The 22579-nt window shown below is 34.7% G+C and overlaps 2 protein-coding genes across 7 annotated transcripts; one reads left to right on the top strand and one right to left on the bottom strand.

The window, feature by feature from the left end:
- The first annotated feature begins 226 nt into the window (after positions 1–226).
- Positions 227–21226, top strand: LOC129794202 (hillarin). 6 transcript variants are annotated; one of them, XM_055834862.1, is made up of 9 exons: positions 227–247; positions 9192–9541; positions 10299–10440; positions 11820–12004; positions 18731–20065; positions 20140–20283; positions 20351–20464; positions 20547–20710; positions 20779–21226. In XM_055834862.1, the coding sequence occupies exons 2-9, from the start codon at positions 9353–9355 to the stop codon at positions 20924–20926; spliced, it is 2421 nt and encodes an 806-aa protein (XP_055690837.1). In that variant the 5' UTR covers positions 227–247; positions 9192–9352; the 3' UTR covers positions 20927–21226. The 6 variants fall into 6 exon arrangements, with proteins under 6 accessions (XP_055690837.1, XP_055690840.1, XP_055690836.1 ...); XM_055834865.1 differs by lacking the exon at positions 227–247 and adding an exon at positions 3777–3900 and having other exon boundaries at positions 10299–10419; XM_055834861.1 differs by lacking the exon at positions 227–247 and adding an exon at positions 3777–3900.
- LOC129794206 (uncharacterized) lies at positions 21168–22579 on the bottom strand. The gene is made up of 4 exons (XM_055834873.1): positions 22561–22579; positions 22019–22194; positions 21576–21785; positions 21168–21501 (listed from the first exon to the last, which is right to left on the bottom strand). The coding sequence occupies exons 2-4, from the start codon at positions 22126–22128 to the stop codon at positions 21216–21218; spliced, it is 606 nt and encodes a 201-aa protein (XP_055690848.1). The 5' UTR covers positions 22129–22194; positions 22561–22579; the 3' UTR covers positions 21168–21215.

Raw genomic sequence — 22579 nt, 5'->3', positions numbered from 1 at the left:
GACAATTCCCCCATGGCAATGTAAATGGAATTCGTGAATGAAAACGTGAGTTTCGATGGTTGTTTTTTGTGAGGTAAAACACACAGACTATGTGCAGAAGAAACTCAAGGGAGTGGATTTTGTGTGTTTATTCTCGCGTTTCCGCAGCAATGTGTTGGTTTTGAACGTTCTTTTTTTTTACCTGTGCAAGAGAGCACCTCATTTTTGTCCCCCGAAGAGTGGAGTATTCTGTTTATTACTACTAGAGGTAGGTACATATAGAATTCTCCGCGACAATATCGCAAGTGTAGTGACCAAAAACGATATGTGGTGGTACGCTGATGGATAAATAAAAAAGAAGCAAAATTCAGTCACACAGGTGTGCAATTTGTTTCACTTCTGCGATTCTCGCAGTAATATCGCAGAGTACAGCCACAGTACATGAGAGGTGCCATTGAGTTGTGTTGATTAACTTGAATAATAACAAAAAGAAAACTTCTTTTTCCTCCAACGTGTGGTGTACATTGTATATAATTTTTTGAGAGACTCTTTCTCTGCCTCATTTCACCTTCAATTGCACACACAGAGGTCATGTTCATATAAACACCTTTCATCGGTCGGTCACACAGAAATTGTCTTCTTCTTGGAGCTCACAAGCAAGTGGTGTGTGCGCACCTCTTTGACTTTAATCACGTGAAATTATCCTCCTCTTTTCCTCCTAAATTCATCTTCTTTTCTTTTTCTCGCTCTCATTCGGTACTTTTATTCAATTCAGAATTTAATAAAAGGTTCTTTTCTTTAATAAATGTTCTCATTCTTCTAATATAATTTTTCTTTTATATAATTGTGTTCAAAATAGTGGGAAATTATTGTCTAAAATTCATTTATCATAAAAGGATGATTTCACATAATTTTGTAGAAGCAATTTAATTTATTTAAAATCCTTAGAATGGATGTTTGGAGAATACTGAAACAGATTTTTGAAATTCAGTTCTAGGATCAAGAAAAGTTAAATTTTCACTTTATTTCCATGTCTCTTACAGTCGTGCTCTCGTGGTAGGACCGTCGTCAAAATGACTTCTCCGCGGTAAAACGGCTTCAGAATGAGGAATTTTGCCTTCGCAGTGGGACAATTAGTATCCTACCTTTCCAATAGTACTAATTGTCCCACTGCGAAGGCAAAATACTTCATTCTGAAGCCGTTTTACCGCGGAGAAGTCATTTTGACGACGGTCCTACCACGAGAGCACGACTGTATAGTATTGGATTCCAAATATTTCTTTCAGTAATATCTCTATCTAAATTTCATCATTTAATTGCATTTCAAAGGTTTCAAAGGGGGATAATCAATTAATTTTGAAAATTCCAGGAGTATCAGGAGCGATTTTCGAGCCAATTTTGAACCAAAAAAATCAAGAATTTGTTTAAATTCTCGTTAAAGGACAAAATATAAATTCTAATTTCATATTTCTACTTAAAAAAAAATATTTTTGGGTTTAAAACAAATATTTGAAGTTTTGGCAGTTTAGTCATTTTATTCCTGTATTTCCTGTACCTTAAATCCATTAAAATCGTTTAAATCCTTTAAGTAACCATTTCAGATTCAATCAACATTCTATTATTTCGAACATAATTGTAATTTCTTCACATTGTCTCATGCGTTTCATGTTAGAATTTCATCTCATAATTAAACATTTTAAATGTAGAAGGCAGAAAAAGAATCTTCAAGTGTGGTTAAAAATACTAATATAGGTACCTATATTGCTGAAAAAAAGTGCCCGAGAGTGCTATTGAAGAAAGAAAAAGAAGTTGAAATAAAAATAATTAAAAATTATAATGCAATATAAAAGTGCTTTACTGTTATGTCGTTTCTTCTGGGGTTTCATTAACAAAAATGCGCCTCTTTTTGAGAGCTTTTATGCACATATTTTAAGTGAAAATAATTAAATTACCATTTAAGTGGATGGATTTGCGCATTTTTCAGTGGTATTTGTGCCAACTCAGAGACACCATCTCACCTCTATGCCACGAAAAGACCGAATGGGCTTAAATTGAAGAAAGTGATTAAATGGGTGATTTTCTTGATTTCTTCTATAGAGTATTTCGTTAAGAGATAATTTTAGCAATTTATTAGAAAAAAATTTTCACCAATAGCACAATAATTTTCTTTCAGAGAAAATTTGTATTATTGTCAGCATTTCCAGCAGCAAATCTCCATCTTTTTTTTTTCTTTCTTTCTTTCCTTCTTGTTATACCTTCTGCCATATAGTAATATATGCCCCATCCAAATGTATGCGTGTGATTTACGACTGTGGAGGAAAATTGCATAGTTTATGAGGTATGAGATCACTGCAGTGCTTTATTGAATGCAATTACGGTGCTGATCTTCTTCTTGAGAGGAGAGTTCATTGCAAAATTACACGATGACGAAACAGTGAAGGCACGAGAGGTGAAAATTTTCCTCTCCATTGAAGATTTTTACCACATGTTCCTCTCCAAGATTTTTCTTGCACCGCATTTTTTTTTTGCTACATCTTATACTAATATTTTCATTGCATGATCACGCGCGCGGTGGGGAGAAGTTTTACAATATGTACAGTACATGTAGGTTTTATTTAGTAGATCGCTGATGCTGTACATATAATGTTAGTATACCCAGACTTATGGCAATGCGAAACATACCTTTGATATAGACCATGCAGGTCCGCTTGTTTGTTTGTTTGAGTTTAGTAGATGAGCTGAATCTAATAATTTTTTTTAGGGGCAGATTAAAGTTAATTTATTATGACTTTCTTAGTTTCTCAAAGAAATTTATTCATGCTTCAATGGCAAGACTTTTATTCGAAGGAAATAATCAGGATATATAATTTTCTAGAGGATCATAGTAGAGTAAGAATTTACCAGAGAAATCTGATATAAACTTCGGTGAGAAAAAACGGCAAAGTATTTACTTAAAAGACTCAAAAATTCAAACAATGACGTCACTATTGCGTTTTTTGTCTCTTTGAAGACATGAAGCATTCGCGCTTATGCTTCATCGGTGATTTTTATATTTGTGCTATTAAAAGAAGCAAAAACCCCAAAAGTGACGTCATTGTTCACATTTTTGAACAAATCTTTCACGGATTGTACCTACTTGATCTCATTGGAAAATGAGAAATTTTTTTGGCGATTTTTGATCATCTACAAGCTTAGTGTGTCCTAATTATTTCCTCGGACACCTGGAACGATTAAATTCTTCTACTTGGAAGACTGAAAGTCTCACTCAAAGGTAAAATTTTCAATAATAATTTCTAGACTTTAAAACTCTCATCTGTAAACTTATTAACTACCATGACGAAAAATTCAGAAAATAAATTAAAACAAGATCTAAAAAAAAACTGAAGATCTTAAAAACTCTTCTGTTAAACTTTCCTGAGCAACATTTCTAAAGTTAAAAAAAAAATTAAAAATTAGCTCACTAAACCATGCCTTAAGAGCAGAAACTATTCAGGTTTACGTCTGAATTTTGTCGTTTGAAAGAAATTAATGAAAATTGTGTGCAGAATACAATTTTCTCTTGAAAGTGGAATTATGCTAATCATTTCATTCAACAATTTCGGTATCTTGCTGATTATTTGTCGGATGGTGAGATAATTTTCGCATAGAGTCCATCTCTGTGGCACAAGATCATGGAATTTCCTTCTCTCGGCTCTTCTCACCTGTGCCCGTGTGGATGGAATTTATTTGTGAGAGTGAGAGACTCGCGACTCTCATGTTCCTCCACCATAGTTAATTTCATTCTTATGAACTAAGAGAGTCAGTTGGGTCTCGAATGTGAAACGATTCACATCAATTTCCACGTCGTTATTTCGCTCTCTGGTGGATTTTTTTTTTTGTTAATTTGTTCTGTGTACATCACCCCCTGTGGATTTGCCTAAGGTGACGGATTTTGCTGAGAGAGTGTAATTAAGAGAAAAAAAATGTAATTTTGATGAAAATCTCTTTTTATATTTTTGTGAAATTCCAATGCAAAGTTTTCAACGAGGATTTTCCGTGAATTTGTACTTGACACAGAAATTCATGTATATATAAATTCCTCGATAAAGTGGGACGTTTATGTGAATACACAGCCAATTCGGTTAATGGTTTTTCCTCAGCTTGTGCAGCTCTTGAAAATTTCTTGATGTGTGCATTTTATTTTTAACTCAATCAGGATTTCTCCGCTAGAAGTGAATTTCTTGCACATATGGAGGTGGAATAAGACAAACTTCTATCTTTTCCACTATACCTATCTATATAGGTATTTATAATTAGCGACGTCATCTTGAGAATCTCGTCTGAATACTTTAGCCCCAGGTATGGATTACTCAAAGCTCTCTTTTGGATGCTCTTCCACCTGCGATCATCGTGCTGTAAAAGCATACAATATGTACAGTGTTTTGTGGTGAGGGAAAAAAATCCCGCAATGTCAAGAGTTTGTAATGCGAAGAGAGCAAAATCATTCCCAATATGTGAATTCTTTCGGGTTCGTCGCTTAAATAAACACCAACTCTTTCGTTTTATGCACACAACACTACCGCATCTTTCCCAGACTTGTGCGCTCGGTTAATTTCTTACACATTTTATTGAAAGAAAAAAAAGAAGATTTTCATTCCCATTTTTCTTCTTGTATTTGTGCGCGCAATCATTCTCGCTCCATCGTAACCTTCTTCCATATATACCACCAAGTCAGCTAAAAAGATCAGCACCGTGCGAGACTCTCTCAGTGCTAAAGAATTCCAGTTTCTCAAGTCTCACCCGGAGCCCCCCATTCTTGGCTGCGCTGCCCCAAAACATCCAACATACCGTGAATGTCTGTGTACATCCAACACACATGCTCTGGCTTGCTACATAGAGCACACAGCACAAGGTGATGCAAAAAAATTAAGAGATTTTCCTACATTTGTTTCCTCATTTCTATATTAAATTTCTTTTAATTTTCCCCCAAAAGATAAAAATTGTTGCGAAAGACCTAAAATGAAGTAATAAAAAAAGATACAGAAATCCAGAACAGAATTCGAACCCGCACCTTCAACGTGGAATTAACGTGCTTTAGCCACCTGTACCAATAAATTAAACATTTTCAACTTGTAAATGTCTCTTCAATTAAATCGATTAATTCATTTAAAATGAGATTCCTCTGCGTCACCTTGTGCACACACAAGTCTCGCAGGCATTTTCACGTCGTTTTTTTTTTTTTCATCTTGACTTCCAACATTAATCCACCTCACCAACATCTCACGGGCTGCCGTGCAATGTGAGTGCGGCAAATAGAAGGAATTTAGAAATTCATTTTATATAAATGGATATTGATATAATATTTTTCTCTTCATCCAATGTGATTTCTTCTATACATTTTGCAGACTCTTTACGATGTTATAGCATCGCACTGGCAACTACTTGTTGCACAATTTGTCACTCTTCTTGGCACAATTTTCCCCGATGGCGCACACCTCTTTTTGTCTGCCCACCCCGCACTTAAATGAACCATTAAGTGATTTTTATGTTCAACCCCAATATGGATTAATGCGCCAGAGTGATTGGAGCACACGCTTCAAGTGACCATATTTATGTTTATGGTGCAATTTTATGCACAAATTGAGATTATATTGAAGAACTCGAAGCATTGAAGCGCCTGCCAGGAAGTGATAGTTCATATAATAAGGAATTATGAAAGAATAATCAAAGTGATTTGAGATTTTTATGTAAAAGAAAAATAAAGGAGATTAATATGTGAAAAGTTACAAAGAGACAGATAAATAATGTTTTCTAAAATTAATGCTAAATCATATTAATGAGAGTCTTTAAACTAGATAAAAGTACAATTTAAATTTGTTGAAATCGTAGCAATTTCAGACCAAACATGAATAAAAAAATTAATTGTAGTTCTGTGTAAATATTTAAATTCTTAGTAACTGCTGTTTCATAAAAGAGAGCACAAAATACAATTATCACAAAATTATTAGAAGTAGTATAAATCTTTTTGGTGTTGGGACGATTAATCCTACAACACCAAAAACATTAATTCCGTTAGTTTCAACTTAAGTAGTATAAATCTTTTAATTTTTATTACAAGTTAAGTGAAAAATTAAACCCAATTCATTTTTTTTATAAAGTCTTGATATGAATAGAATTAAAATGCTGCGATAAGAATTTAACAAATCATCGAATATAAAGGAGTTTATCCGACTAAAGATTTATTTTCTTCAATTAGGTAAACTTGGCAATTATTTGCCTAAAAATGATAACAATGACGTCATCATTGTGTTTCTTTATGTTTCATTGCATGAAACATAAAAATACCTTCTAGAAACTCAGCAACGCGAAACATTAGCGGGCATGTTTCATTTATTAAAATATACAAAAATAAAAGTTTTACTTCACGTGTCCATATGGGTGTCGTAGACCCTTTTGCAGCATCGCACCTTAGTTAGACTTTGCACCTATGTTGAGTGCCTAACTAATAGAAAGGTGGGATTCTCATTAAATTTGTAGCAAGTTTCGAAATATCTCAAGCGGAAATGTAAAAGGAAAGAGATTGTTTTTTTAATGGTGAACTTCACCGCCTCTGTGAGCCATCGTCGTTACGATAAGCCGCGCGATATTTGTGCCGGATTATATAACAATTTCGACATTTTATCTCACAACAAATTTTATTAGTCTCAGCACCATTGATGAAAATGTCTTGTGGTGGCACACATTTTCGTCTCGGATCCCATTTAGAATATTATGTATTGATTGAATGATCAGCCACACACGCAAAAATCCAACGTGGTGATCTCACGGGTATATTTTTACACAGCTCTTTTTTATATTTTCTTCTTTTTTTTTCTCTTATTCTTAAAATGAAGGAAGAAAAAACACATTCAAGCAAAACGCGCGCCATGATTTTTTTTCTCGTTCGCGCGCGCATTTTCATTCCTAAAGGTATATATATAATCTCCATGATGAAGTCAGTGACGGTGCTGTGACACAATTAAGGAAGTTTTCTTGAGAGACTTCCAAGTTGTGTGGTGGATTAGGTAATGCTCCGCGATCAATGAATTTATGTGATTGACACCGAGGTATTTTTTCACCTCGCCAGCCATTCCCGTAAATGGCAGAAATTGTTTGCTGGCTTTTGCTGCTGGCTATGCTGACTATGCTGGCATTGAAAGCTCCCAAAAAAATTATATTTTACCAGCCTCTTTGACTTGCAAATTCTCCTCCCGTGTGGACTTTTCACAACAATTCACTCTTACAACGAAAATTTCACCTTCAATAAGTTCCTCAACTAATTTTTGTGTTATTATATGGATGTCTGTTTGGCATTACACGCAAGCGCCGAAATTAGACAATTTGTGTGCGAATGATTGAAATTCATTATGAACAAGCTTAATTTTTTTATTTTAGAAAAAAGACACACCTTATGTGGATAGATTAGATTCTGTTGTTGTCGGTTGTTCTCTTTCATTCCAAATTGTTGGATCTTTTGTGAATTTTAGGGGAGAAGTGGTTAAAATTCAAAATTGCTTTGCAAATTAATCAATGGGTGTGCTTTTAAAGTTTTTTAGTTATCAAATAGCCGAGGGTTTCTAGTCAAGTCTTTCTTAACTTAAGTGCTAGGGTTCAAATCTCATTGATGTTTAGTTTCTTTTGGCAATTAACCTTACAATTAGCTGTTTTTTTGTTTCTTTACGAATTTTTCATACGATTTTTTCTGATTTTATGTTAAGTGAAAGGTTTTTTGAAAAATATTTTCAAATGCTTAGAGGAATAAAGCGGGATTCCCAAAATAAGTTTTTGCAATAAAATTTCCATTAGTAAAACAGAATTAAACATTTTTCTTCCGAAGCTCTCGTAAAACCTACTGTGCCCCACTCTTCCCTAATCTACATTAATAGTAAATTCAGTATTTTTCTTTTTGAAAAAAATTGATAAAATTCATGTTCTTTCATTAAAAAAAAAACATTTAAATAAATATTTAACTTTTCATCAATTACCTCCAACATTTTCACTCATAAAACAATAAATACAATAATATAGTAAACTTTAAATAACACTAAGAAGAACATTTTATGCAATTTACGTGGGAAAGGAAATATTATATACATGTGAAGTAATCTAACAGTGAATTCTCTGATTAAAAATTTTACTTTCCCATCTCTAGGATTTTTTTTTGTGATACAAGTTTTTGTGGTATAGAAATTTCATTTTTTGTTCGAGTATAAAAAGTTTTTGAGTGTGAAGCACAAGAAGAAGCTTATAGAGTGTGAGGTAGAAAAAAAACAGCACAATCCGCAGCAAAGCGTGAGATTTTTCAGCGACAACAATGGTCAAAGAGTTGAAGAAGATTGAAATAATCGTTGCCTATACTGCCTTTTTGCCACTCTTCATTCCAAATAAAGCATAAGGAGATTTATGCTTATTAAACTATCCAGATGTATAGATACATATGCGCTATATACCAACATATGTAATACCAAACATATGTGTATATACATATATATTTCCTCACCATATCACCCAAACACTGTGTTAGAATGTTCTTTTGCAAGGAAATCCAGTGTGTTGAATTTATCTCTAATGGTGGAGCGTAGGTAAAAAAAATGTGTGTGTGGGAGGGTTGAAGATGAAAAAAACAAACATAGTTCATTGCGTGTGAAGCATTTATGAGTGCGCGATCAGCAATTGTGGTGAATTTTGTGGCTTCTTCTCCCTGCATCCGCCAACCTGATCATCAATCATTGGTTCAAAATGCAAAAAAGTAGAACTATTTTGTGATGCACAAATCATAAAATTGTTCAACAGCACTTTCGCGTGCCGGTGGTGCACTAGCGAAGGAATGTAATCAATAAATTGCGATAAGTGGTTGGAAGGAGTTTGATGGGGGAGACGCGGAAATTCAATAGCTATGGCACGCGAAATTATTATAAAATTAAATGGAGAGTGAAGAGAGAAATTTTTTAACTTCTATAATAATAAATTAATCGACTGCACATACATCTTTTTTTCGGGTTGCACAAGAGCATCGAGATAAAGTGTGTATAGAAGAGTTTGAGGAAAGAAAACCAACGGGAGTGCACACCCCCTTTTTCTTGGCTGTTCATCTCGCATAAATGATGATATTATTACCATATTACAATTGCATACTAAATAGTTCAGAAAATGTTTAATTGCAACATAGATTATAAATGAAAACATTTTTGCAGATTGCAAAGCCCCCGATTGCAGAGGTGTTTTCAGTGCATTAGCTCCGGCAAATCAATCAGTTTGCAAAGTTAGTGCAGAGGAGGGCAGATTAAATGGTGTGAACGAGATTTGTGTGCAATTCACGTGAAAGCACACACAAAATAAAACAACAACAACCGACATGTATCGCCCAAATTTCTACGAATCCACGTGCCTCAGGTGCAATGAAATTGTATATCAAGTAGATCGCGTGGGACCCCTCAAGGACTTCACATTCTTCCACTCGGGTTGCTTCAAGTGCATCCACTGTGGCACAAAATTGACCCTCAAGACCTACTACAATAATCAACACAAGCAGGAGGACAAAGAGGTATAAGAATTTATTTATTAACATCATTTGATTGTGATAAAGAAGTTTTTATGATTTGCTTTTCATTGTATTTATGATAAAGAAGCTTTTTTTTTTATTTACTTGCATTCGATTAATAAAGAAACTTAATGATTTTTTGACTAATTCTTTGAATATTAAGCAAAAAACATTAATTTTGACCCCACAGTTTTGCTCATTCTTGTTTTCAAATACATTGCTTGGTTGTGTAACAAGGAGAGCTCTGGCTTTTAAACATAAACGATATGAGTTCGAGTCTAGCTCAAGTCTTAAATTTTTTTGTTGAATATTCTTAGGTTTTCTACAAAAATACTACTACTACTACTATGGAGGGGTTTGGAGGCGCTCAACAACTTGGGCTATATGCGCTTCTACAAAAATAATAGAGAATAAAATTGATTCAAAATTATGTTAATGTTGAATGATTTACATTTTAAAATAATTCAATTAATTTGTAGAACTAATCAGTGAAATAATTCAAATTAACGTTCTTTAAAAAAAGAATTAACAGAATGCTTCAATCACTTATTTTTGTTACATGAAAAAACTAAAACAATAAGCTTTTATGCTAATATTGATTCAATTAATCATTGTATGTTATGTTAAATGAGTAGGAAAAAAATGAAATGTCCAACTGAGACATACAAAATGACCAAGAATTGCCTATTTTAACGCCAACGTATAGTACGCAAAAGAAGTTCATCAACTAATGGCATGCATAATTTTTCGCCCACAAAAGGTCTACTGCTCGTCACATGTACCAAAAAGTGGTCCTGGTCACCTGGATCAGACATCTGTGGGGATAAGGCAGGCGCTAAATGTCCCCAAAACCAACAAGTTCATCAATGAACAAATCAGAGGTCAGAGAACAGATGTAGATGGTGAGTCCCACTCTCACAAAATTGCAAAATGCAAGCTAAAAGGGCAGAAAAAAGAGAAATTTCCACGCTATAGGGCCATTACTATTTGGTTTTTCCTTCACCAACCATAATTGCCGTGATTCGCTTCATCGACAAACTTCTTGGTCACTCAATCAGAAGAATTTTAAATCTCCGCCTTTTGTATGCTCTCGTGCCAGCACGTTTGTGTGCAAATAGCCCATTGTTGGGGCCGCGCGACCATGGCAATAGATAAGTTATTAAGTATTTAATCACATATATTTTTGAGAAAAAGAACACACAAAAAGAAGAGTGAAGTGAAAAATATTGATGGAAAGTTTCTCTTTTTCCACCATGACTATATGCTTTTTTTCTTCCTCTTTCTCAAACGCAAATATAATGCATCGTCGCGATTCTTTTTGCATTTAGTGAACTCGATCAAAATGTGATAAGATTTTCTACTGAAGGAATTTTTGCTTGTTGTCTGCAAATAATCAATTTTTTTCATGTTGTTTAATTTATTTTCACATAAAGAAAAATGGCTATAAAACTCTTCATCTATTGATTATTGTATTTCATTCGTCACACTTTCATTGATTAATGATCAAAAGGTTATCACACCTTCAATCTTTAATCAATGAATTATTATTTTTTAATTTTATTTTCTTGTATTTTCAAGCAAATACAATGAAAGCGATTAAAATTCGAATGTAATGTGTGCATTGAAGAAATTAAATATTGTAGAAGGTTTGTTTAGGAATTAAATTCAAAGAAGAAAATCAAGGGAAAATTGAAGAAAATGATAGATAATTTACGTTAAAATATCAATAAAATTTAAAGAAAAAATTGATGATATTGAAATAAATATTTAGCCAGGGAAGATCGAGGCTAATGAAGTCAAACAAGAGTAAAGGAAAAACAGAAAAGATCATATTTTCCAACAAGATAGAAAACTATATTTTGAGGCATTCTAAAAGAAAATTTCCCGCCCTTAAACTTCCCTTCGAATCATTTTCTTTTTCTCATATTAAAATTCAAAATAATCTTCATTAAAGAACTAAAAACATTAATTTTTACAAAATATATAGATCGTATTCAAATTAGAGCAAATCTGGAAAAAAATAATTACCTTTTTTTAAGAAAAAATATTTCGGCTTTCTTCAAGCCTTCTTCAGGTCTCAAATAAAATCAAATTTGTAACAAACTTTTAAACAAATAATTCCATTGTGGTTTCAATAGTCAAACAAGAAAGATCTTCGCATGGGAACATTTGGGGTAAAGTTTGCAAGAGAGTGGGAAAACGTATAAAATATGGTATAAGAGCACAAGCAATTAGACTAATTGACTTTTTCTTTCATGTCGTCCATCCCCGTCCATAAAAGGATCCCGTCAATCCACACCAAATGGTTACCACAGAGGCCGTGATTTGAATTCATCGGCAAACGACAGTGACTACAAATATGGCAGATTTGACGCCAGTGCACTCCACATTGCGCACGCCCTCAAGCAGACGGAAATCCAAAAGGCCTACAACAAGAGGCGCGAGAAACCCATTGACTTATATTTGGTGAGTTTGTTGCTGCATTAACAAATTGTTGGTCATTTGTGCCAATTTTCTTGATTCTTTTACATGCGGAGAATGGCAATTTTCGTCTTATAGCACCAAAGCCCCCGTCTAATTTAATACTACCTATACATACTCTCTCATCATTCCATCGGCAATCTCTCACGTTCCGTTTGCTATGGTATGGTGCGTGTTTTACTCATTGAGATATAGGAGTTTAATATGCTTCTATATGTATAAAGGTGGGATATATTTTTGCCATTCAATGTGATATGCAAAGTATCCAACTGACCGACAGACACTGTTTAGCGAGGAGAAAATTCAATGTGTAGGGCATCGTGACAGAGACGTTGGTAGAATATTGAGAATTTTCTTTAACGCAAAAAAAAAGCCACAGTAGAGAAATTTCCCATCAATTGGCTCAATTTTGCAATAATAACTTTCTGCGGTTCCAATGAGGCTGTCTCTAAATGCATTTGTAGAAATTTTTAAATTCGTTTTTTCATTTACACAAAAACAGTGATGGAAGATGAAGAAAAAATCCCAAACTATGAATGAAAGTAAAAATGAAAATGTCTAATTTACGCCTTTTTTTTTTTTTCACTCCTATACTTACAATTTTCTCTCCCAAACAATATCAGCCGTCTTGCATCCCACTCTCGCGTTTAATGGGAAATATGCGGTGTGGCAAATTGATGAAAATCAGCCATAACAATATAAGTAAAATGAAGGAAAATATTTAACAAAACACATCGAGATGGGTAATAGCAAGAGGTGAAACAATAAAAGAGAGTGAATCACAATTTTTTTTTGTATACACAACACGGGGGTGATGAAGAGAAGAAAATGCAAATTGATAACATTCGCGGACCATTCAACTGATATTATTGCTTTTTTATACCTTCCAAGATGTCCCAGACACAGATTTTTCTTTTTTTTTAATTCTTCATATGAAATTTTTATTAGTACAAAAGAACGTTAGAATTTCAAATAAATATTCTCTTTTACTGATTTAATAAAAATTTTCATGATATAATGTGTTCAATTAGCTCCAAGATCCAGTGGAGTAGCCAGAGATACCTATACACATACTCCAAAAATTCAAGCATTATTTTTTTTCAAGAAAGGTTAAAGAAAAGAAAAATATATTTCCTTGCTTGAAATTACAGGAAAAAAAATATAGATGAGTTTTTTGATAACGTTAGAAAAGAGTTGTCAAAACGTTTGACAGGAATGTCAAAGTTAGACAGACGTTTAGTGTTAGAAAATCAATGTCAATGTGTTTAATAAGGGCATTAAACGTTAGACAAAGACATTAAACATTAGAAAAGAAATTTAGGTTTATTCGATGTGCAAAACACGGAACAAGAAATGTCAATATTTTTAAAAACATTATAAGAAAGGAACGTTTACTGTTGCCAAGTAGCCAAAGAAATAAAAAAAGATTGTTTAAAAAAAATCAACAATTTTCACCCAAACAAGACTCGAATATCTTGAAATGTTTACATTTGCACCATACAATATGAATGATCTATCGTTCAATATTTTTCATTCATTTCAAAAATGTAGTGCAACCCTTTTTGCCTCTCACTGCAGAAAAAAAAGACAAACCAATGAAAATTGATGGCTTATGTTCAATTTAATAGCATAGCAAATAATTCCATAAATCACCTCATGTCATGGTGAGAGAAATATTTACTTGCCAAAGAACGCGCCTCTGGACAAAGTCTCCACCTAAATGCGAGCCACCAGCATTGCGAGAAGTTTTGCCCAGTAAGCAAAATGATGATCAAATGGAAGTCACGACGGTGTTCTCCATCAAACAATATCTTCATGAGCCACGAAAATAAATCAATTGATTAAGAAATTCACTCTACAAGTCAATTTATGCATAAAAATGAAAGTATTTCAAATTGTGAAATACAAACAATCAATAAAATCAAAAGAAAAAAAGCAAGAGAGCCAATTTCTCTGTGAGACATTTTACGAGAAGGTGAAAAAAGAAGAAATATTCGTTGGAGTTTCTCAATGCTCCCATTTTTTTTTCAAAATTTTCTTATCGTAGAATTGAGTAACATTTCTTGGAGAGAAAAAAATATTTGAAAAATCACATTTAATCTCCCCTTCTCTCTGGATGGAGTTTTAAATGTAAAAAAAAAGAAGAAACGATAAAATGCTACACACCTACCACTAAGAGGAGATATTTTTTATGATCGTACAGCATAGTATATGTATATACCTTCCAGTAATTACATGGATACCAAGTCTTAACGGCTGTTGCGCATCGTTAATGAATTTTTTAGTAGAGCGTTGAAAAATACCAAAACATCATCAACTAACCATTCTCTCGAAAAAAATCTACTTTGAAGAATATTAAAGACATTTCATATTCATCATAGTAAAGTAGGTTCATCGTAATATTTAAATTCATACACTCACCCCATCATGACAATATTTTGCACCTAAATGCGTCAAATTTTCTCATGTGAGACACTCTCGGAGCAATTTGGGGAATCAATGAGTTTGAAGAATGGAAGAAAGTTTTCCCCCAATATTAATGGAGATTTTATGTTTCTTCGCTCATAAAAAAAATATTGTGAGGAAGGAATTTACCAAAAAAAATGTTACGTTAATTGAGCCGAAAGTAACTTTGCTACACTTTCATAGATGCACTAAAAATAAAAGCGACAGTACATAACGTGAATTTGATTAATGTGTGGTAATTGTAAAATAATTCGATCAACCTTTTGACTACCTCACTAATAAGTCTTCTTTGACCTACACAACTTTTTCTTTAGCTGTCTTAATTTTCCATATTTCTTAAACCTAAGGCAGAAGAAAAGAATTATTTATGATTTCACGATTAATTTATATTCTACAAGGATTCAAAAGAATTATTTTAAAATTCTTCTGAGAAGTCAAAGAAAATTATGCAAACAAATAGTTAAATATAGATGAAAATAAAAGGTTGCTTCAAATGATTTTCTTCATGAAATCCTTTAAATTAAAACATAGATCATATTTCGTGTGTATCGTTTAAAAATATACTAAAACATCAAAATGAATTAACTTCTTTAGTAGTCAAAGGTTTATCCTATTCTCAATAAAAAAATCTTTCATTCGGGAAAAGATTCCAGAAACCGTGTAAAAAAAAGCTTCTTAAAGACTAAAAAAAAATAAAAAAATCGTAAAAAAGACTTCTCATTGCAGAAAATCCAGCAAAGATTTCCTCTAGACGTCACCGTTGCGTTTTATGCATAAAAGTGTCAAAAATCACAAAATTGACATCATTATTTCAATTTTTGGGCAAATAATTTGCCGTCTTTTCAGCTAATCCCATTGGAAAATAGAAAATATGTTTGGCGATTTTTTTAGATCTTCTATAAGAATTCGAATGCCTTGATTGTTCCCTCCAATAAAGAGCTTTTCCATACAGAATAGAATAAACTCCTTTAATTTTTTTATGTCTTATAACAATAATAAAATAAAATCATCATTGCGTGTATGAGGATAAATTCCATATATTTTATTTTATTATTTATTGTTTTTAAAAAAATATACAAACATCAATTCCCGATCATATCTCAATTTAAAATAATTTATTCTTCCATTTGTGGGTACAAAACGCACCCAATAAAAAAAATTAAATTCACTTTCTTCACGACATATTCACCGAAAACATGAAAGTGATATAAAAATCAATAATCCCCACCCAAAATAAAATAAACTCCATGTCACGAATTTTACTCTCGCAATATTAATCTCTTTGCCATTGTTGACACATTTAATTGAAAATTCATCGAAAAAATCACAAATTATGGTAATGAAGGTTGATTTATTACCATTGTCTCTTTAATATAATTGCAGATGGTCCGATTCCTTAATTTGATTACTCATTAATGGAATTTTTTCATATTCTTCTTCATGCAAGAGAGATTAACTTTCTCGCATCATCTTATTTGGGATTTTTTTTTACTTTTGCTTTCGTTCTTTGCACACGTCCACGGTCAGTTTGTTGGGGCAAAAACCCCACTGATGAACACAAAAAAAGTGATTTGGTTTTCTTTTTTGCCATGTCGATGTAAACTAATATTTTGAAGCGGGAGCAAAAAAAATGTTTTTCAATACTGAAAAAAAAACACTTTCTCCCTTCGATCTTATTGGGAGGGAATTAAATGCTAATTTTCTTCTATCGATCGTCGAGGGAACAATAAAGAATGGAATTTGTGTGTGATTCTTCGTGCAGAAAGACGTTGGAAGTTTTTTTTTTTTTTAAAGAATTTTTTTAAAGAAGAAAAAAATATGTGGCTCTTATTGAAGTCAAGATAATTTGGAGGCTGTGCGATTGGTTTTTTTTTTTTTTTCAAATAAAATTTATGCAAAAATTGGCATCTGGGTGGCGATATATTTGTCCTACAAACCCACCCACAAATGGCTTCCAAATAAAACCCACGGAAAATTGGCATTGTGTGTTGTGAAAAATCCATTTGCACAAGAAGTATGCGGAGTTGTCTCAATTTCAATTTTAAATTTCGTCCACAAAACTGGATTAAAAGTTCAATCGCGAGGGCTCTCTTTTTTTTTCACTGAAAACCCATCAACACGACCAAATGGACTCGCACCGAGATGGTAAAAACTAATACAAATTTTTATCAAACAATACCATGATAATTTACCACCAACGGACGCTTGTGAGAAGCACAAATTGTTTGTTGAAGACACACAAAAAAAATGTCTCCGAATATTTCTTCACACACTTGTTACCATTCTTGGTGAGATCTCTTCGCATTGGCGCCAATTTATTCTCGCGCGGCTCATCCGCCCACAGAGGAACCATCGTCAATGGAGTGGCACAGAGACGACGCTTATTGAATTAATTATGCGGATCAATTTTCTATTAAAATTCCATCGCACAGACTTGTACAGAATATAATTTTTACTTTTCTTCACTCTCCTGCCAATTTTTGCCCATTCGCCATCCACGCTTTTTAACACACTTCGTCAAATAAAATGCAACATTTTCAGTGAGAATTTCAAATCACTTTCATCGCATGTTCCCCACATGTAACGAAGGCAGTGATTTGAACGTTTCTTTTTTTTTGGTATCTCTCACAGTTAAAGGAGAAAAAGTCAATTTGCTTCACAAAGTATAAAAATCGTTTTTTTTTTTGCCTTTCTGCTGTGAACCTTAAAACACCATGGGTGGTTTTAATTAAATTATTGAAAATTAAATCAACAAACAATTTACCAAATTAATTCGTTAATTGGCGTTAAGGTCACTTGAAAACAACAGTGTTTATTTTTAAAAGAATTACTGGCAGTTTTTTTCTTCTATTTTTGCTCAATTTGAAAATCGCAAAAAGGCTTGAATAAGAGTTAATATTCTCCTTTTTTTTTTAACCCTTTTACGTCCAAGGGATAAAATATTCCTTTAAATAATTTTATCTTCTCTTAAAATGAATTTTTCACAGAATAAATATCTCAAAAAAAAATCCTCAGAAAAATGAAAAATGATTTTTTTAGTCATTGAACTCTCTACATTAAATTAAATGCTTTCATTTAATCATACCACAAACCATAATCATCATGCTACTCACCATTGCTGAAGAAGTTTGACCGATTTCCAGTAAATTATTTGAAATTTTTCTCCAAAATATGTTTATGAACTGCTTCTGGGGCATACAGCATCAGTCAGCAACATAAATTCCTCGTTGGAACATGAGCAAAGTGCTTCCAGCAGATCTGCAAAAATATTATAAACACAACATTAAATTGTGGTTGAAAATGTAATTTTCCTCCTACGTGATTTTTACACGGTACACACAACTTATTGCAATTAGACGTGGTAAAAAGGCATGAGCGGTGAGATGGGATCGCTGAGAAAGTCACCTTGTGAAGTGCAATTGATGGCGCGGTCTATAGAAAATTGGCGTGATGTTTTTCTTTTTTTTTTCTCTCTTAATTTCAAGGGGCGAAAATTGTGGTAGAAAGTTATAATTCTTTCTTTTTTTTTCAAAATAATTTTCTTGCACCACAACATGGGATAAAAAAAACGACAAAACCCACACATTTCTTCATCAGAGTGTTAATACGTAAGTGAGTTGCATCACCGAAAGATCTCTTTATTGCTCACCGATGGGTGAATGAAAGACACTGCAGTGATGCATATTCTTGATAAAAATTAAGCTCTCCGGTATTGGAGCACTCTCTTCTTTATTTGGGATTTTATCTTCTTTTAGTTTTTAATTTTCATCTCTACTTTTGTAAGGAAAATGCATTGAAAAGTTAAAAAATGTTCCGTTGCACCTTTTAATGCAGCTAAAAGGGTTAAAAGAATTACATTTTCCTTAAGATGTTTTCAGAGATTTAAAATAAAAAAAAAGATGGGTGATTGATGGCTAATTAAACAACAAGCTTGTGTGGAGTGCAATTACTTGCGCTCTTTTCTCAACACTTGAGCGATTATATGATGAAAATATATTTACTTATTACCTACAACTCATAAAAATTAACAGTTTTCCATACTCCCACGAAATACAAAGTAATGTGCAAGTAGATCACCCATCTTTTGGAACCGGATGACGCCAATGAATTTTTATTGGAAGGCTTTTTTGCTTCAATACAATTTTGCATAAAGTCCTTTAAAGAAACTGCAACATGTGCAACATAGAAAAGATCCTAATTTCCTATTTTTTCTCAGTAATTTAATGATTTTCTTCCCCTCACCAGGATCGAGCTGAACAGGCACGCCTTGAGATGAAGCATCGAAAAGAAGAGGATGATCTGTACAGAAAATTCGCACGGAAGAGAGAGGAGGAAGATCGCAAGGTTCAGGCTGAAATTCAAGATGAATGGGAACGTGAATTGCAACGTTTGACGCACAAATTCGAGAAGGAGCTGGCAACATCACGACGCAGCCGAGATGAGCAGAATCTCCTAACAATGCGCCATGAGCAGCAGAAGGAGGATCTGGAGAAGAATATGACGCTACGACGGAACAAGAAGAAGGAGAGCCTCACGCGGAAGATGCTGGAGCATGAACGAAGTGAAACAGCCGCCCTTGTGGATCGTCAATCGAGTGAGATGTTGGAGCTCATTAGTGCACGTCGTAGTGAGTACATGCAGACCGAGAGTATCTTCCTGGATGATGAATTCACCGAGGGCACGCTACCGCTTGAGTATCCAAATGTGGCACCCCCACCAGCACCGCCAACAGTCAGCAAGTTCCAAATCTACACGGATCCCATTGAATTCGAGGATGTCGATCGGGTGGCCATCACCGTGGCCAAGGAGGATCAGAAAACCTTCACGGATCTCGTGCGGCAGCTCGTGGGACGATGTACGAGTGACATTGAGAAGGCCAGGACAATCTTCCGTTGGATAACAGTTAAAAATCTCAACACAATGCACTTTGATGATGATCTCCGCGGTGATACACCAATGGGACTCCTCAGGGGCATCAAATACGGCACCGAAAGTTACCACGTTCTCTTCAAGCGACTCTGCAGCTACGCCGGACTCCATTGTGTCGTCATCAAGGGCTACTCCAAGAGTGCTGGCTATCAGCCGGGTGTACGCTTCCAGGATTCACGTTTCCGCAATTCCTGGAATGCCGTCTACGTGGCCGGTGCATGGCGTTTTGTGCAGTGCAATTGGGGTGCAAGGCATCTGGTGAATGCCAAGGAAGCCCCCAAAACGGGTCGTGGGAAAAATGACAGCCTTCGCTATGAGTACGATGATCACTACTTCCTCACGGACCCACGGGAGTTCATCTACGAATTCTTCCCGCTGCAGGAGGAATGGCAGCTACTAAAGCGCCCCATTACACTCAAAGAATTCGAAAATCTCCCCTTTGTGCGATCCCTCTTCTTCCGCTATGGGCTGCATTTTGCCGACGAGGGCTACGGTGCTGTGGTATTCACTGATGACACTGGAGCAGCCACAGTACGGATCGCCATGCCTGCTGACATGCAGGGCTGCCTTATCTTCCACTACAACCTCAAGTTCTACGACAGTGAGGAAGATTCCTACGATAGTGTATCTCTTAAGCGCTTCGTAATGCAGGTAAATCTCGAGATTCTGGATAGAATTTTATTAGCCTTTCTTACTAAATCTTGCGATAATTTGGCTTTTTTCAGTCAGTTATTGGGAATATTGTGGCATTCAGAGTCCATGCACCGTGTTCAGGGGCTTTTCTCCTGGATATCTTTGCCAATGTGGTCACACCGCAGGAATACTTGACCGGGGAACCCATGAAGTTCAAGTCTGTGTGCAAATTTAAGGTAAAATGATCTCTTGGCATCCAAATTGAAGGATTTTGTAAAATTTATTAACTTCATCCCCGTGTAGATTTGCTGTGAGGAACTTCAGACAGTCATGGTACCCCTTCCGGATTGTGCGAGTGGCGAATGGGGTCCCACAAAAGCCACTCGTCTCTTTGGCCTTGTGCCAATTACTCATCAGGTAAAATATCTTCTGTTTTTCTCTCTCTCTCTAATAATTCTCTATTCCTTTTGCAAAAAAACTCATCTTCTTTTTTTTCCAGGAACCTCTAATATTCGCTGGAAGGATAATTGAATTGCAATTCCGCATGTCAAGGCCACTCACGGACTTTATGGCCACGCTGCATAAGAATGGCATTGAAGAGAAGAAACTGTCCAAGTACATTTCCCACAGCATCATTGATGATGTCGTTACATTTACAATTAGGTACATAAAACAATTAATTTATGATTTTCTTTTTGGCGAATTTTGATTGAAAATAATTTATTTTTCAGCTTCCCTGAGGAGGGTCAGTATGGGTTGGATATTTACACGCGAGAAGTGGGCTCGGTGTCGCATTATCACAACAATAATTCCTCCAGCGAAAAGCATTTGCTCACCCATTGCTGTAAATACCTAATAAATTCATCAAAGCGCAACTGAATCTCCCGGAATGGACAAAAGAATTCCGGGCAACAGTCGAGCGTTTGTTTTTTTCTCGTTAACAGATCCTAACTCGCTCTGAAAACTCTCTCTCTCTCTTCACAACGATATGGTGCTAATCGATCAAAATATTCCCCCCAAATGATCAACTTTTAGTTTGATGATAAAATGAGAAAAGAAAAATATTTTGTGACTTCATATTGCGACTAAAACACCCCTTCCCAGTTATTTACACTGTACATAATTGAGACAAAAAATGTATATTATTAGAAAACAATCAAATAAACCTCTATTCTCGCATTGTATTGATCATTTCATTGGCCTTTTCGGCAATTTCGCAGAGTGCCTCTGCTTCTTTGAATGCATCCTGATGAACTTTGGTCATATCCATGAGAAATTTGCGATTTTCCTGAATCTGGGATGTTGCCTCCTGAATTTCAATGAGCTTGGGAGCTTGGGTGCTCAAGAGATTCTCCTGGAACTCTATCTGTTTATCCAGGTACTCGCATTTCTTCTGCATAGTCTTCATGATTAGAGGACGAATTTGCTCACGAGCTGTTTTCCCCGTTGGTCTCCTGCAAAAACGATGAGAGGAAGATTTAGTTTACAAAGAATCCCTAAAATACAAAACCAGAAAAGAAACAATTACCATTGCTCACGGGATTTATCAGAAGCCTCCTCCCGGAGACACTGGAGAGCAGCCAAACACTCGGGAAGCCCATTAGAATCCCACATTTTACTGTAATTCTCAAGAGTTCTCCTCCGGGCAATGTCTTTGAATTTTTTGAACAAATCCTCCGTATCTATAAGATTACCCCCCTGTACTGGAATATCCGTGAGTGGAAGAAAGAGTTCAGCACTGCAACCAGAGATATCAACAAGTTTTTCAATTCATTCCGGGAATGCAAAAAATGGGATATTCGTTGTTATTTTTGATTCACCCACAGGCCGGAAGCGGTGCAATTCACTTTCAATTGCCATGGATTGCCGCCACTTCCGACCTACGGGGGTACATCAAAGCCAATACCGTTAATGGAATGAAAAAATCCAAAAATTCAGAAGAAAAAGAACGAAATGAAAATTCAAACTAACCTCATTTCATGGAAAATGTCATCCAAATCCTGCATTAGCTCTTTCTTCACCTCTGCGGCGTAGTTTGTGTAAATGAGCTCCTTCATCTTCATTTCACCGTTCTGATCCATGGCTGCTAAACTTCTAGAATCACAGGAAATTAAGGAAATACCACGTACTCTTGCTCAATCTCCCTCCTGTCCAGAAATAACGGAAAAGTGACTTTTTGAATAGGTGAGAACAAAAAATGATACTCAAGTGCTAGACGTGGTCCCATATTGACCTTCGCAGCTTTTTGCATGTTTTGTATTAATGCGTCCTTTATAGAACACTGTCAGGATTTTCATTAATTTTCTTCTTTTTTGTGACTTGACTAATCCTTTAAAATCGCAAAAACTTTCTCAAATGCCTTATAGAACAAAGAACAAAACGAATTTGTCCTAATTGAGGTAATTTAGCCTTAATTTATCACATCGCGGCCTCATGAAATATAATATCGATAGTATCGATCTATAATATCCTTTTCATCTTTGCCGGTTTTATGCAATTAATTTTCAGATTACCTGTTTGTTCCTTTGAAAA

This window comes from Lutzomyia longipalpis, chromosome 3 (genome assembly GCF_024334085.1).
Source record: "Lutzomyia longipalpis isolate SR_M1_2022 chromosome 3, ASM2433408v1".
Lineage (NCBI taxonomy): Eukaryota > Metazoa > Arthropoda > Insecta > Diptera > Psychodidae > Lutzomyia > Lutzomyia longipalpis.
This window is presented reverse-complemented; position numbering and strand designations above follow the sequence as displayed.

What these genes read in the sequence shown, in the direction of transcription:
- LOC129794202 (XM_055834862.1), top strand. Translation starts at nt 9,353, where the DNA reads ATGTATCGCCCAAATTTCTACGAATCCACGTGCCTCAGGTGCAATGAA. An exon ending in AACCCATTGACTTATATTTG is followed by an intron (nt 12,005 to 18,730) that starts GTGAGTTTGTTG and finishes TCCCCTCACCAG; the next exon opens with GATCGAGCTGAACAGGCACG. An exon ending in GTCGTTACATTTACAATTAG is followed by an intron (nt 20,711 to 20,778) that starts GTACATAAAACA and finishes TTTATTTTTCAG; the next exon opens with CTTCCCTGAGGAGGGTCAGT.
- LOC129794206 (XM_055834873.1), bottom strand. Translation starts at nt 22,128, where the DNA reads ATGGATCAGAACGGTGAAATGAAGATGAAGGAGCTCATTTACACAAAC. An exon ending in GACATTTTCCATGAAATGAG is followed by an intron (nt 21,786 to 22,018) that starts GTTAGTTTGAAT and finishes CTCTGGTTGCAG; the next exon opens with TGCTGAACTCTTTCTTCCAC. An exon ending in GATAAATCCCGTGAGCAATG is followed by an intron (nt 21,502 to 21,575) that starts GTAATTGTTTCT and finishes TCGTTTTTGCAG; the next exon opens with GAGACCAACGGGGAAAACAG.